This window comes from Egretta garzetta, unplaced genomic scaffold (assembly GCF_000687185.1).
Source record: "Egretta garzetta isolate BGI_Z169 unplaced genomic scaffold, ASM68718v1 scaffold165, whole genome shotgun sequence".
Taxonomy (NCBI): Eukaryota; Metazoa; Chordata; class Aves; order Pelecaniformes; family Ardeidae; genus Egretta; species Egretta garzetta.
Window position 1 is genome coordinate 971976 of NW_009259694.1, and position 13368 is coordinate 985343.

The 13368-nt window shown below is 39.5% G+C and overlaps 1 protein-coding gene across 2 annotated transcripts; it reads right to left on the reverse strand.

Moving 5' to 3' along the window:
- Nucleotides 1-3928: 3928 nt before the first annotated feature.
- On the reverse strand, nt 3929-13362 carry ARGLU1 (arginine and glutamate rich 1). 2 transcript variants are annotated; one of them, XM_009638892.1, is made up of 4 exons: nt 12988-13362; nt 8468-8693; nt 6039-6122; nt 3929-4797 (listed from the first exon to the last, which is right to left on the reverse strand). In XM_009638892.1, the coding sequence occupies exons 1-4, from the start codon at nt 13341-13343 to the stop codon at nt 4633-4635; spliced, it is 831 nt and encodes a 276-aa protein (XP_009637187.1). In that variant the 5' UTR covers nt 13344-13362; the 3' UTR covers nt 3929-4632. The 2 variants fall into 2 exon arrangements, 1 of the variants encoding a protein (XP_009637187.1); XR_004842018.1 differs by having other exon boundaries at nt 4783-4797; nt 6039-6607.
- Between the last annotated feature and the right edge of the window lie 6 nt (nt 13363-13368).

The window sequence follows — 13368 nt, forward strand, 5'->3', positions numbered from 1 at the left end:
CGAGCCTTTCCCCCCTTTTTTCAGGGAAAAAACAGGACTCTGACATTTGCACCGCTTAAACCTTTTATTTCCTGTACTTCAGCCGGCCTTACAGCAAAAAAATGGATTTACCGCCGAGTAACATGTTTCGCTGCTTCTTTCCGACAGCGATGCGGGCAATAATTATACGGATATTGGCTCTGATTTTAGGAAATCTGTAACAAAAAGGCAGCTGGTCTGAGTGGATCCCGATCGGGCCCACAATCCCATATTCCCTTTTAAACATCAGTCTAAACATCAGCAATGAGAATACACGGGACATGAGATTTTTTTTTTATTAAGTGGAAAAGCCCACCCTCATTCATCTTTACTTGAAAATTTACCCATTTTGAAAGGCGAAATGAGATAACTCAACAGACGCAATTACTGCTAAATTTAATAAAGACAAATGATCGCATGATTGACGCTTACTGATTTAAATGGATTGTTTATTGTTTGTACAAAAGGCCAAGTGTGCCGGATACTTAAAACAGCTCCTAAAATACCACTCACACCATAACAATGCATTTTCTGCACTTATGGTGGAGTGAGTATACACCTAGGTGTTCGTTTGCCTTCTCCACGTCTGTAATTTTGGTTAACCATAGCTTCTTAGAAAATGAGCCTGGCTCCTCCTAAATACAGCCACAGAAGTCAAGCAGCCTCGTAGTAAAAATCAGAAAAGAAGTTGGTATATCCTAACCGTGCGTTTTAATTCTCCGTTTGGCTTATTTTTACACCGATTCTCAGTATCAGTCTCTGGAAAAAAAAAAAAAAAAAATCTTAGGTTAATTTGCCATCTGCAATGAGGTGTGGTGGGGTGGGAACCAAGACGGGGGATCAAACCTCTACGACACGGCCAGCCTTTTGTAAGGGTTTATGTCGCCTTGCGCGGGGGCTGACCGCTGAGGCAGCATAACCCTCGGTTCTACGTGCCAGCCCAGGGAAGGTGATAAGGAAGCAGTAGGTTGTTCAGCATGGAAATGTCAACAGAGGCTCAGCACTCTTCGGTTGGCTAACAAAACAGCGGGATGGGGAGAGGGGGATAACACTGAAACGTAACTTCAGACGAAAACGCAACAGAGGCGCGTGGAAGTCATGGTTCAGCTCCAGCTGCACCGGCCTGTTGGTTCCCAAACTGTACCAGCCTGGGCACTTCGACCATATCCTCCTGCCTCGCAATGAGCCTTAGGCACACAGGCAGCTCCACACTTCTCTTCCAAAATACATCACCTCCGCAACGCAAACTGGAAGGCATTTATCAACTTGAATTTCACCTGAATTCCTTCTGAGCCGAGACCCTACCAACCTACTAGGAAGAAAATTAACTCTATCCCAGCTGAAACCAGGACAGCAGAGCTAAACATTTCCCCCCTGCTTGCCAAAGGGGCAACACATCACCAAGCACTCTGAACACTTCCTGCAGTCAGAAGTGAGTCATGACCTTCATATTTGGTGTACATGCAAAAAATGGCGCAGAAGCTCAAAACAATCCCTAAGAGGGCACGTTAATAGCATCAGAAAAGAGGGGCTTGCGATCACCAAGTCAGTGAGGGCAACAGAAAGGGTGAGGTGTATGAGGTGGCACAAAGCTTAAGAGAAAAGGAGAGACAAGGGAGATAGATCTTTCCTCTTCAAGACAAGATAGGAGCGGACGAAGCGTTGACACTTTCGTAAGGCAACACCGACATACCTGTCTACGCGTAGGCACGCAGTCGCTTGGCAGCTCAGATGCCTCGCCAACCCAATGGCCTCTCCTTTGCTAAGCTTTGAGGGCGCCAGTACATTCCACCAGCAGCCAGCTTTCCGCTTGTGCTCGGAAAAACGATGATGGTGAACACCGGAAGTTCACAGGGCGGTTTGACGAATCTCCAAAGTAATAGCGCACGGCTAGGATACTGCTGCAAGGCCTTCCGCTCCGTCCTGCCTCTGCCCGATAGGGACACCCCAACCCCCCTCAAAAAAAACCCAAACCCAAAAGCCTCCAAAACCAAAAATGGTCTAATCAAAATTTGAAGTTATAACTTCAAACTGTAATGCCATAAAAATTAAACACCCAACATCATTTCTAACAGCAGTTTTTCTAGGTGGGTTAATATCCTCATGTAAACCCACAGAGCTCATACCGGGTTTAATCACAACCTAAGTATCAGTCTACGTTCTAACCTGCTTCACATTAGATGGGTATCAAGTTTTAAGGCAATATAAGAACATCCCAAGTTCTTATCATCAAATGTCAATTTACCACCCTCCCAAACTGCACACACCTCTTTATGCTCCCCGAAACCAACAGCATCCCTGAAATCCTACAGTCATCTTAAAAAGAAAGAAAAACCTGAGAAAAATGCAAATGCGATGCCCACCCGCACCAGCCAGCGCTACAAAAGGCTAGGAAATTCAGCGAGCTTTACGGGCAGGGAAGAGTGGCTTCTTCCAGCTGAACTTCTGTCCCAGCCAACAACAAATGTAGTTGTTTTTCCTTTTTTGAGGGCAGGGGGAAGGAAACACAGGTAGGGAGGCGTGGCATGGCAGAAGGGGTGATTTAATTTGGACATTCTGTCCATGCAGAAGTCCTAAAGGCGTGATTGAGAGTAACCTCTCAAAAGTCTAAGCCTATGCAACGGGAAGCAGAAGGAACAAATGCTACCATTTAGCAGCACATCAGTGATGTAGACCAAAATGCTCGCTACCACAGCTGCACGCAGGAAAACTTAGCTTCTTGCTTTTAGAAGAGGAAACAAAAATGCATAGGTCTGTTTTGAGTATTGACTTTTAATAGCTTGTTTCTCAGAAAGGAACAGGGGATGTTTTCTGGTTTAGAAATACAGGTATCAGTTGAGCTTTAAATACAGCCTGCTCCTGCCAACAGGTCACGTACACGATTTATTTGGCTTCAGCTTTTGTTTTTATGCATCAAGCAACCTTCAACCTTCTTTTGTAATACAATATATAGACAAATTTAAGTACAGTAATAGTGTAGGTATTTTACTGTCGTCACATTTCTCTTGACATACCGGACACAGCGATACACATCAGTCTGCCCCCAAGCCCAGGTTGCATACAAAGCACGTTGAATACTGCTTTCAGTGGCACACTCAGCTTGCTCCCACATTTCATTTGCCAAATCTACAGAAACAGATCCTTTGGGAATATTGGGAATTATTTCCAACTTTGTCCAGTGACATTCAAACGCTCAGGCAACAACTGGTAACTTTCATTTTATGGTTACTACAGATGTTGCATTACCGACAGGAAAAAGGAAGCTTTAGAACTGGACAAGCTATAGTAATCCAGGTTTTGGTAGAAGAATTATGTACAAAAAGGGGACTTTTATATATAGTTCTCAATCTGTAGTTTCCTTTTTTTCAAAATAAAACCTGTATATATAAATGGATAACATTCAAGATCTGTATAACAGTTGCTTTCTGGCTAAAACAGTAATTTAGACAGAATCTCACTTTCTGTTTTTCACTTCAAGTATGCTAGCCGGTCCAGTCCGCTGGGAAAAAAACCTTCCGTTTTTAAATCCTTTAGGATCCATCAGATTCATTATCTGGAAATGACCTTAACTTATACAATATACTATATTATGAGGTAAACTGAAAGGGATTAGATATTGAAGTATTGGTCTGGGTGCAGTAAGCCAAACAGCTGTTTAAACATGATACTACAGCTGAAATAAGTCTCTGTCAGAATAAAAACCAACATTCATGAAAACAGCAGCAGCCATCAAAAACATTCACAACTGCAGGGATTTTGTACTGTGTGTAATTTTGCATTATAAGTAGGAGAAGCCACAATAGTTTAAAGCAAAATAAAAAAAATGCCACTATAGTCTTGAATTTAATAATGTGAATGGTCATTCATAGCTGTTTATAGAAGTGTACTAAAAAAAATTTACTTAAACATATGAATTTAAGACTTTCACTTTATTCAGCAAATTGGTTTATTTACACAATGGGGAACGCTGGTTGAATGCTGTCAATGTAATAAAAACAAATCTAACAGAGACAATACTGAACTCTCTCCCTATGTATTCATAGCAGAAATGACAAACTATTTCCTTACCTGTATCAGGAACATCAAGCGCAACAATGGGACAGTATCATAGGACACTGATTTAACAATAAACCACAGAGGTCCAGTAATACTATGGCAATTTACTCGTGTATTTACTGACTTGAAAAAAAAATTTTTTTAAAAGTCAGCAATACCCAGTATAAAGTTCTGCCAATTATCAGAGTCAAACTCTGATGCGTAGGTCAGTAAAACCTTATCAGATCATCCACCATTCATAGTGACCTGATCTGCTTCAGACCACTAATACAGAAACAAAATTGATGAGAACAGATTACCCTCTAAAAGGCAACAATGATCTGATAAGGGTTTAACATAATGGAATTTAAAAAAAAATTAAGAATTGCAGAGCACAGCCCCTATTAGAACAAGCTAACTTTCCAGACTTTCAAAAAAGACCAAAAAAAAAAAAAAAAAAAGAGGAAAAAAAAAAACCACTTCAACATGAAGCTACCATACAAAGTTTTTTTTTGTTTTGCTTTTTTGTTGGTTTTTTTTTTGTTTCTTTTTTTTCTTTAAAGAGTTCAGAGTTGCAATTTAATCCTGGCTTTTTAGTGAGAAGGACAGTTTTGGCCTAGACTTTCCTTTGCCCAGGATAATTTTTTGCTCTTCCTTTTGTTGACGTTGTCTCTCTTGTTCTAGTTTCATCCTCTCCTCATGAATCTTTCTTTGTTCTTCAACAATTTTCAATTGTTCTTCAGCCTATATATGAAAATGGTAGAATTTAGGCCAGCATATTTTGTAGTCATAAGAGCAATTTACAAGTCCGTATTAACTTCCAAACAGGTCCAGTCCTGCATAGTTATGTAAGCAGTTCTACCTAAGCTAGATGCCACAGTTGGTTTCAGTGAAACTATTTATAAAATGATTCCTTGAACTGAGTTTAGAAGAAACACTGAAAACTTTCTACAGCTAACGCATCAAAATCTTCAGTGCTTACATGCAAAGTTTTTCAGCACTGCTTTGCAAACGACATTTTAATTAAGGAAGTCACTGTGTGTATAGAGAAGTTCCCCTGACACCTGTCACGTGTCAGATGAAGGCACAGTATCACGAAGTAACAGACCTTCAGAGGTCTTCCCACCCCAAAACCCATCTAAAACCCCCTCCTAATTCAAAACCATCTTTACGTGATTTGTAACAAGCCAATTCCTTACACTGACTTATGGTTCTTACAGCTCTTCCAACAGTCTTCCAAAGGTGCTTATTTTGTTCATTATGTCAGTTAATACTTTAAATTTTCTGTTTGTCCCATTTCCACCATATGAGGTTGGTAAAAGGGTAGAACAGAGAGATCTAAAGCAGATGTAGTTCAAGCAAAGAGCTTTAAGAAGCATCATCTTTACCTGAAAAAGGTGCAATTACTTGGGTAACTGAAATCAATGGCGTTCAATCAGGATTTAGAAGCAGCTTAGTTTGGCTTATCATGAATTGATTAGAATCAGCTAAATCATACTGAATGTTCTCAGAGGCAAGCACCTGCTTAAATAGGCTTGGAGACCAACATAAGCTAGACTTTCATAACATAGAACTCTTAAGCTTAGGCTGAAAGTGCCTTTCAGCACTTGTACAGCAACATTATACGAGTCTCAAATGCAGTTTGCACTTGTCCTGCTCAACAGAATGGAATTAGTCACTTCTGTTCTAGAAGCTGGACATATTTGCAAACTTACTTCAGTGTTCCCTGTGAGAGATATTTCAAGATGTACTTTGTCAATTCTGAAGGCAGCTGCCTTCCTCCACATTAACTGCACCTGAACTAGAGTTACTACTAAGGATCCGGTCTCTTATGTTCACGGGAAGGAGAGCAATGCTACTGACATAACCGGCAACAGACAAGTTAAACCCTGGAAAGGGTTGATTTGTTTATTTTAATTGTGTTGCAAATCAGGAAGAAGGGACCTGTATTTCCCTGCAGAACTGCTAACTACATCTTCACATACCAGTTTAGCTTGTGCTTCTGCAATTTTTCGATTATTCTCTTCTAGTATTCGCTCTAGTTCCTCACGCTTTGCACGCTCTTCTTCCTAAAGGGGAGGACAGGGCAAGATGTTAGTAAAGTAAAATATTCATTTCTGCATGTTCACTAATCTTCCTCAGAATTCTTTTGTGAACTGACTTAAAGTGGCAGCTTTACAGCCACCTATTTTGTCTCACAACGGTAAATTGTGCAGCCACTAAAACTGTTTTCTAGTACTCAATTTAAATCATCCCGCCCAGTCCAAACAGCAACCAACTAAACCCTCCCTAATCATAGAATCCTGACAATTTATTACTAGAATTTTAATATCACACAAATCAACAAGGACAACTACAAAAACTGGATAGTATTTACCAAATTAAAAAGTAATATAGAAAATATAAATAAAGTGAATAGTTTGTCTCACCAATTAAGTATACCTACGTATTCTTTACCTATACTCCTTTAATCAGCATTAAAAGTTGAATATTTACTGTCTTGTCCAGTGTCCTGCAGAGTGTGCTCCTCGGCTGCCATACGCGCCAGCTTCCTCTTTAAAATGATTTGTACTGTTAGCTTGGCAATACCTGCATCAGCAGCTCAACCATTTATAAAGAAACAACATACAAGGAAGGCTGAGCTGAGGAATGCAGATGTTTATGATAAGAAGGAACAAAAATATGTAAATCATTCCTAAGGCAAACAATTAATAAGAAAAATACATTTACTGTTAGTGAAAAATACAAATGGTAATCCATACTTCATGGAGCTATGGGCTTCTTTCATGGGGAGAATGGACTTAACATTCAATATTTTGACAATTTTAAGACAGCTGAAACTGTCATTTGCAGTCTGAACTTGGAATTCAGGAGTCCAGGGAAGGCAAGATCAGGAAATAAAGCCTTGTAATTGTTGTTTTCTTGGTGAATTTTATGGAACTCTGTTATGCAACTCGTAAGTATGAAGACTGCGTGAAAGTTTTTGAGGTGTTTCAGTTCACGTAATATATATCCGAATTATTTTAGTATTTGGAAGATTTAAAGTTAGCCAGAGGTTTGTGTCTGTGTAAGAAAAAAAAGTTAATACGAACAAAGCAAGCATACGAAGAGAAAACTTCTTACTATGACTAGTAACCAGCTACTAGCTAGCACACTTCACTCCAGGCATGGAAGTTTATTCTGCGTTATAAAGAACTGATGGGACTTCTTCACATCACATTGACAATAGCAAAAATACTTTAAAAAAAAAAAAAAATTCATCCATCTGATCAAATGAAAACCTCTACACACGAAGCATTTGCTCACTACAGACATCTAAATTCAACTTCAGTCCCTTCTGAGTTAAGGTTTAAATTTGAAAAATTAGTGTAATTTAACATTCTTAATGTTTGTTATAACTCTCAGTGTTCTGTTTTTTTTTTTTTGTTTAAAGATGTTACGTGACAGTCAAATCACATTTAGTATGAAGGGGGAAGCTTCATTGCTACTGTCTTTCCTTTTGTAAGCCAATCAAAATATTAATTTAATATAAACTGTGTAGGAGGTACAGAGTGAAAGAAGAATTTGAGACTTATGACTATTTAGCACAAATTTCCTTTACAGTTTAAAGTTTGCCTTGAAATTTCTGGATCCTGGAATGATTGGTGCAGGCAGGCATCAAAGCCTTTAGTAGCAAATTACTGTCTCACAGAAAGACATTTTCAGCTTCTGCTCCAGCTGCTGATTAAAAAAAAACAAAAAAACAAAAAACCCAAGTCACATGTTCAGCTTGACTTCAGACAAGGGCAACCTGCTCTTTTATAACTTCTAGGGAAAAAAAAAAGGAGTTGTTAGTAGTTATTAAAAACTGATATAATGATCTGGACATAGATCCTCCGTGAAGACGTGGATGGGCTTACGCTCGAAGTCCCAGAATTAGTCCAATGTATGCTCAAGGAAAATGTTCATTTTAAATGAAGAGTAAGAAACCTATTTGTTAAAGACAGGTACTGCAGCTCACTGCTGGACCCTGCTTTTTGCCTGACTGAAGGCAAAAGCCTCTTACAGTCTAGGTAAACAAAATGAAACAAATGAAGGATACATCATTACAGATTTTCAATACCCTTCCCCAAAAATGAAAGGACCGCTGATAAATCCTGCAGCCATGGCAAAAGTTTCAAACAATTCTGAAATATGTAGGTCAGTTCCATTAAAAATCAAGTATCCTTGTTCAGGTTTTAGGAGAGTAACTGTTTAAGTATCAGTGAGCTCCTCTGAATAGGCTAGAAATTAAGTTTCGCAGCAATGCAAGTTTATACGAGAAGGGAATTAGATTTGCTGTATTCCATCTCTTTCTGAACCGAACAGGAGGCACAAACCGACACTGAAAGTTTTGCCATGGACTGTCTCTACTTTCCAAACGACCGAGCGTTACCTCTCTGGCTTTTTGTGCTGCAAGTTCAGCTTGTCGCTGTCGCTCGAGTTCTTCGAGCAACTGTTTTTCCATGATGCGCTTAGCTTCCTCCACCCTGCGGAGAACCTCTCGCTCAATCTCATCCTTCCTTTTCTCCAACTCTTCTTCTACACGTTTAGCCACAAGCTCTTCCACTCTTCGAGCAGTTTCTTCCTCTATTAGTTTCTCCTCAATTTCTTGTTGACGGCTAGAAAATGCAAACATGAGGATTACATTTTTAATCAAGAAAGAATGGTTGCCCTGAATGAACTCTTGCAAATACACAGCATTGGCCATGCTACGGAATCAACTTTTTAATGGTCTTATACCTTATACAGACAGATCATATATTTAAAGAATGTTTTGCTCTACTTTTAAGGAAAGTGAATATTCAGGCAACCAAGAGTTCCTGCCACACAAAACTCATTCAGACCATACCACATTTAGCATCTCTCCACATCTCAAGATACCAAGCTTAAGACACCACCTTATCATACTACTTTTTGATCATTTTTAGAGGAAAAAAAAATTTAAAAAAATTTTAAAAATCCCCAACATTCCCCAACTTTGGCCATCTTTCATCCTTCAGGGACTTAAATGGTATCAATATTAAGCCACAGGTAGCAATAATACCTTGTGAAATCTTGTCTTAAAGCCCCACCTCAGGGGCACCAAACCAATCTCTAGCAACTAGAATAGAAGCAATAAAATTTGTAATCTGAATATTTTAGCAAGAATTCCACATGTTGTTTCTGTAATCTAGTTATCCAATAATTTACCTTATCAGGTTTCAAATACTCCAGCTCTCCTTAACTTCTTTATTGTGGCACTCTGTTTCTACCATAATTATCCAAAATAAAATATGCCAAGTGCTAAACAAATCCTTGCAACCTTTACAGTTTTCCATGTACTGAATTTTGGAAGCATTTTCAAATGTCTTATTGTCTTTATTTTTGTTTAGCAGCAGCATTATCACTTTGCCTGATCACAGTTTCAAATTTTCCTTAAAAAGGATACAAAATGACTAGGTCAATTTGCAGGTTTATTAACAAATGCAGCAAAAGAAGAAAATCTTCCTGCTAGTAATCACTAGAACAACATGGCGATTAGATATCCAAAGATCAGCTACACAGTATTCACTTTTGTTATGTTTTATACAGTACTATTTATTTAGAATTATTACAGGCTTTGGGAGAAGCTTGTTCTTTTCTAACCTGAAATTGAACTTTCATTTTAAGTATTCCGTGAAGTATGGAACAATCTTACAAACTTATCTTCTGGCCTGTCAGCACCAGAAATACATGATTTAGAATAACAACTACTGTTGTAATATCCTAACATCCTGTCATTTTCGTCATGTTTGCATTTTCCGATTTTACTTATACTGAGAGACATAAAACCAACTCTGACTGCAAAAAGAAAAGGAAAAAAATAAAAAGAAAAAATGTTACAGGATTTACTGATTTTTAGATTACCTAGTGTACAATTTGCAAGCATGCAATAAGAGATAATGAAGTATGGGTTCCTGATCCAGATAAACATGATGTGAAAGGCTCCCAAATTCCCCCTGTTGATACATATCTTTTTCAAAAGCATGCTGAACACAGTGGATAGTCTAGCTCCTTCAGTAAAAAGTTTTGGAACCCCCAACTTAAACATTCACCCCCAAAAGACAAATTTTTTATTCTTCCCCTCCTTAAGAGATAGATGACTTATTCAGTGACACATTAGGCCAGCGTTCGCTTTTCCTAAAGCGACACAAACTATCTGGAGGCGATTTTTTCAGAAAAGCAAAAACCCAAGACCTCCGCCATCCAGAAAAACGCATCAGCCCCATTCTGTTAGTGTGTCGCTGCCAAGCCACTACTACCTACCACCCTTCTTGGACAGAAGGTGGGGGAGGGGTCAGAAGTTTAAAAAAAAAAAGAATTTTTAAACACCCTTTATATACAAAGTAGCCTTTTATTTTTAAAGGTTTTTCTTCCCTCTTATGGGTATTTATTCAGCAGCAAGTACTCTCACCGTCCTGTACTGATACAGCTTTCAGCTACGTAAGAGGCTGTTCTACAGAAATAGTTTTTCAGAAAGCTCATATTCATGTGTTTTATTCAACTACTTCAGCTTTACATTTAACATTAGGGAAATCTAGAACAAAAGTTAGCTAACTGGTTAAAGATAGTACATAGTTGTAAAAAAAACCCAACCCAACACTCATGTCTGAAATAAGTTTTTAAATATCCTCAGCAATCAATGATGTACTCAAATTAAGCACCGTGTCTGCATACGTTTCATTCTTCTCACTCCGAATTTAATTAAATCAAGAAAGTATCTTTTCACATTCATAGGCAATAACAAAATAACAAATATGAAATAACTGTTCAGTGTAAGCAACCACATTTCTTGAAACACTAGAAAGAAGTGAAATAGAATAAAGTAAAAGTTAATTCTCAAAGTTGATTTTTAAGACCAACTTGTGCCTATGGACAATGATAATATACTTCAAATCAATGTCTTTGAGTTTATCAAGAAAATAAAATTATAAACATGGATATAAATTCCAATGATTTATTCTGTAGTTTATACCAGTAATATATATTCCTATATATAGTAATAATACAGTATTTTATTTACAGATATAAGTTTATCATCCTGGCCTACTGAGCCATGATGCCAGAGGAACAGGTAACCCACTGATGTAAAAATAGTTTTAGTATGTTCCATTTACTCCTTAAAGGCTGATTTTATAAAATCTGCAGAAGAGAAGCTGCTTACATCTCAGCAGATTTCTGAGGAAAAAAAAAAAAGTCATATTTGCAAGGTCTTTATGGAAAACTAGTATTCCAATAAAAAGTAGAAATTAGGCTATGTATTAGGATTTGAAACAGATGTGAGAAGTAGAAAGTCACTTTCAATATACGAACTGTCCTCTACTTAATTCAGTTAGCAAGAAGGTACTCCTTCCCTAACATGAGTATATATTAACATATCTAACACAATTTACAGATGACTTATTCAAATACAAGTTTTGTACTCTATTGCTTTTTCTCTTTGAAATTTAAGGTGTATTCTGGAAGCACCAAAATCTATACCAAAACATTTCCAATATTGTTTCTGCCTCAGAAGTTTACTATTCCGTTGCCAATATCACTCAAATGTCATATTCCTCTTACGCTGACTTCACGAGTATTTTAAAATTCCAAAGCTAACTTATATAGAGAACTTAAGGGAGAAAATAGTTGCAATGTATGTTGCTACATCTAATATTACTGAATGAACTCCACGAAAACTAATGTAATTTCATATCTTAAGTTAGATGATATTTTATTTTGTTATTTGCATAATGTTCTCTCCAATCTTTAAATCCATTTACGTAATACTTAAAAGAATACGTATGAACTAAAATAACTCCAGAACACTAAGATCCACTATTTGTATATTCTCAAATTGTTAAGCACGCTCCAATCCTTCTCCCCAGATATGCATGGAACATTTTTATCAATTTAGGTACCAAATAAAAGTACAAACCACAAAACTAGCGTAAAAAACTCAAAAAGCCTTCCACGTTTTCACATCTGTGTGTGTTACTGTGCAAGTTTTTGATGACATGGCTGTCCAATTCTGAAGTTAGCAAAGGAGACTATCAGCAAACAAAAATGAAAGTGACAACTCAGGATGATCAAGCCTTCTGAACTACAATTAATATGTCATTAGAACAATATCGCCGAAATAAAACTCAAAGCTCCACCTGAGAATTAACAGAACTAGGTGGCTTCACAGGCACAAACAAGTGCTATTTCTGGATTCAGTGCTCCAGCGAGCGAGGGTAACATTCAAAGAACAAGAGTCGCTTCATCAGAACCTTTAAAACCGTTGTTACCTCTGCTGCATAAAGGTCTCTCATAACTTAACAACACTGCTACACGCTTTAACGCACATCCAACACTCATTAAAACAGAATTTGCCTGTCTCTGTAGACTTTATAAATAACCACACTCCCCGTTACGAACACTGGAAAAGGTTTCAAGCTAAACGAGTCACCGGGTCTCACTGCCCCATTTGGCACGAAAATAAAAAAAAAAAATAAAATATATATATATATATATATAAAGAAAGAAAACCCAAACAAACCCCTCAGCGTAAAAGGTTTCAATCATTCTAAAATTGCACATGATTGCTCTTCGGCTCCCCAAAAGGGAGAGCGGCGGCAGATCGGAAGGGAGCAGAGCCAGCGGGCGGGGGGGCGCCCCGAGGGGGCGGCTTCTCGGGCACCTGAGGGAGCGAGGCTGCAGGAAAGGGAAGGATGGCGGGAAAGCAGGCAGCAGCGAGGCCTCTGCGAGGGCCTAAGCGCCTCCGCCCCGGTGGCAGACCGCCCCGGTCCGGAGGAGGAAGGCGCGGAGGGAAGGGCACCGGGGCACCGAGCGCCCACCTCCTGTCCTCCCCCTTAACCCTCACCCCCCACCCCGCCGCCCCCTTGCAGCCCCCAGCCCAGGCCCGGGGCTCACATTTTCCGCTGCCGCTCGAACTCCGCTTTTTTCTCCTCCTCCTCCCGCTTCTGCTTCTCGTCCAGGCTGCTGCGCTTGCTCACCGTGCGCCCGAAGATATCGATGCGGTCGGGCGGGGAGGAGGCGCGATCGCGCTCCCGCTCCCGGTCGCGGCGGGGGGGGGGGGCCGTGTTGGAGCGGGAGCGGGACCGGGACTCGCGGCGCCGGTTCCGCTTGCTCTCCCGGGACTTGGAGCGCTTCCGCGCCCGCTCCTTCTCCCGGGAGCGGGACCGAGATCGGCTCCGGTTCTTCTTGTTGTGCTTGGAGCTCTTGGTGTGCTTGGAGCGGGAGGAGCTCCGGCTGCGGGACCGACCCATCCCGGCAGAGGAGAGGAGAGGCCGC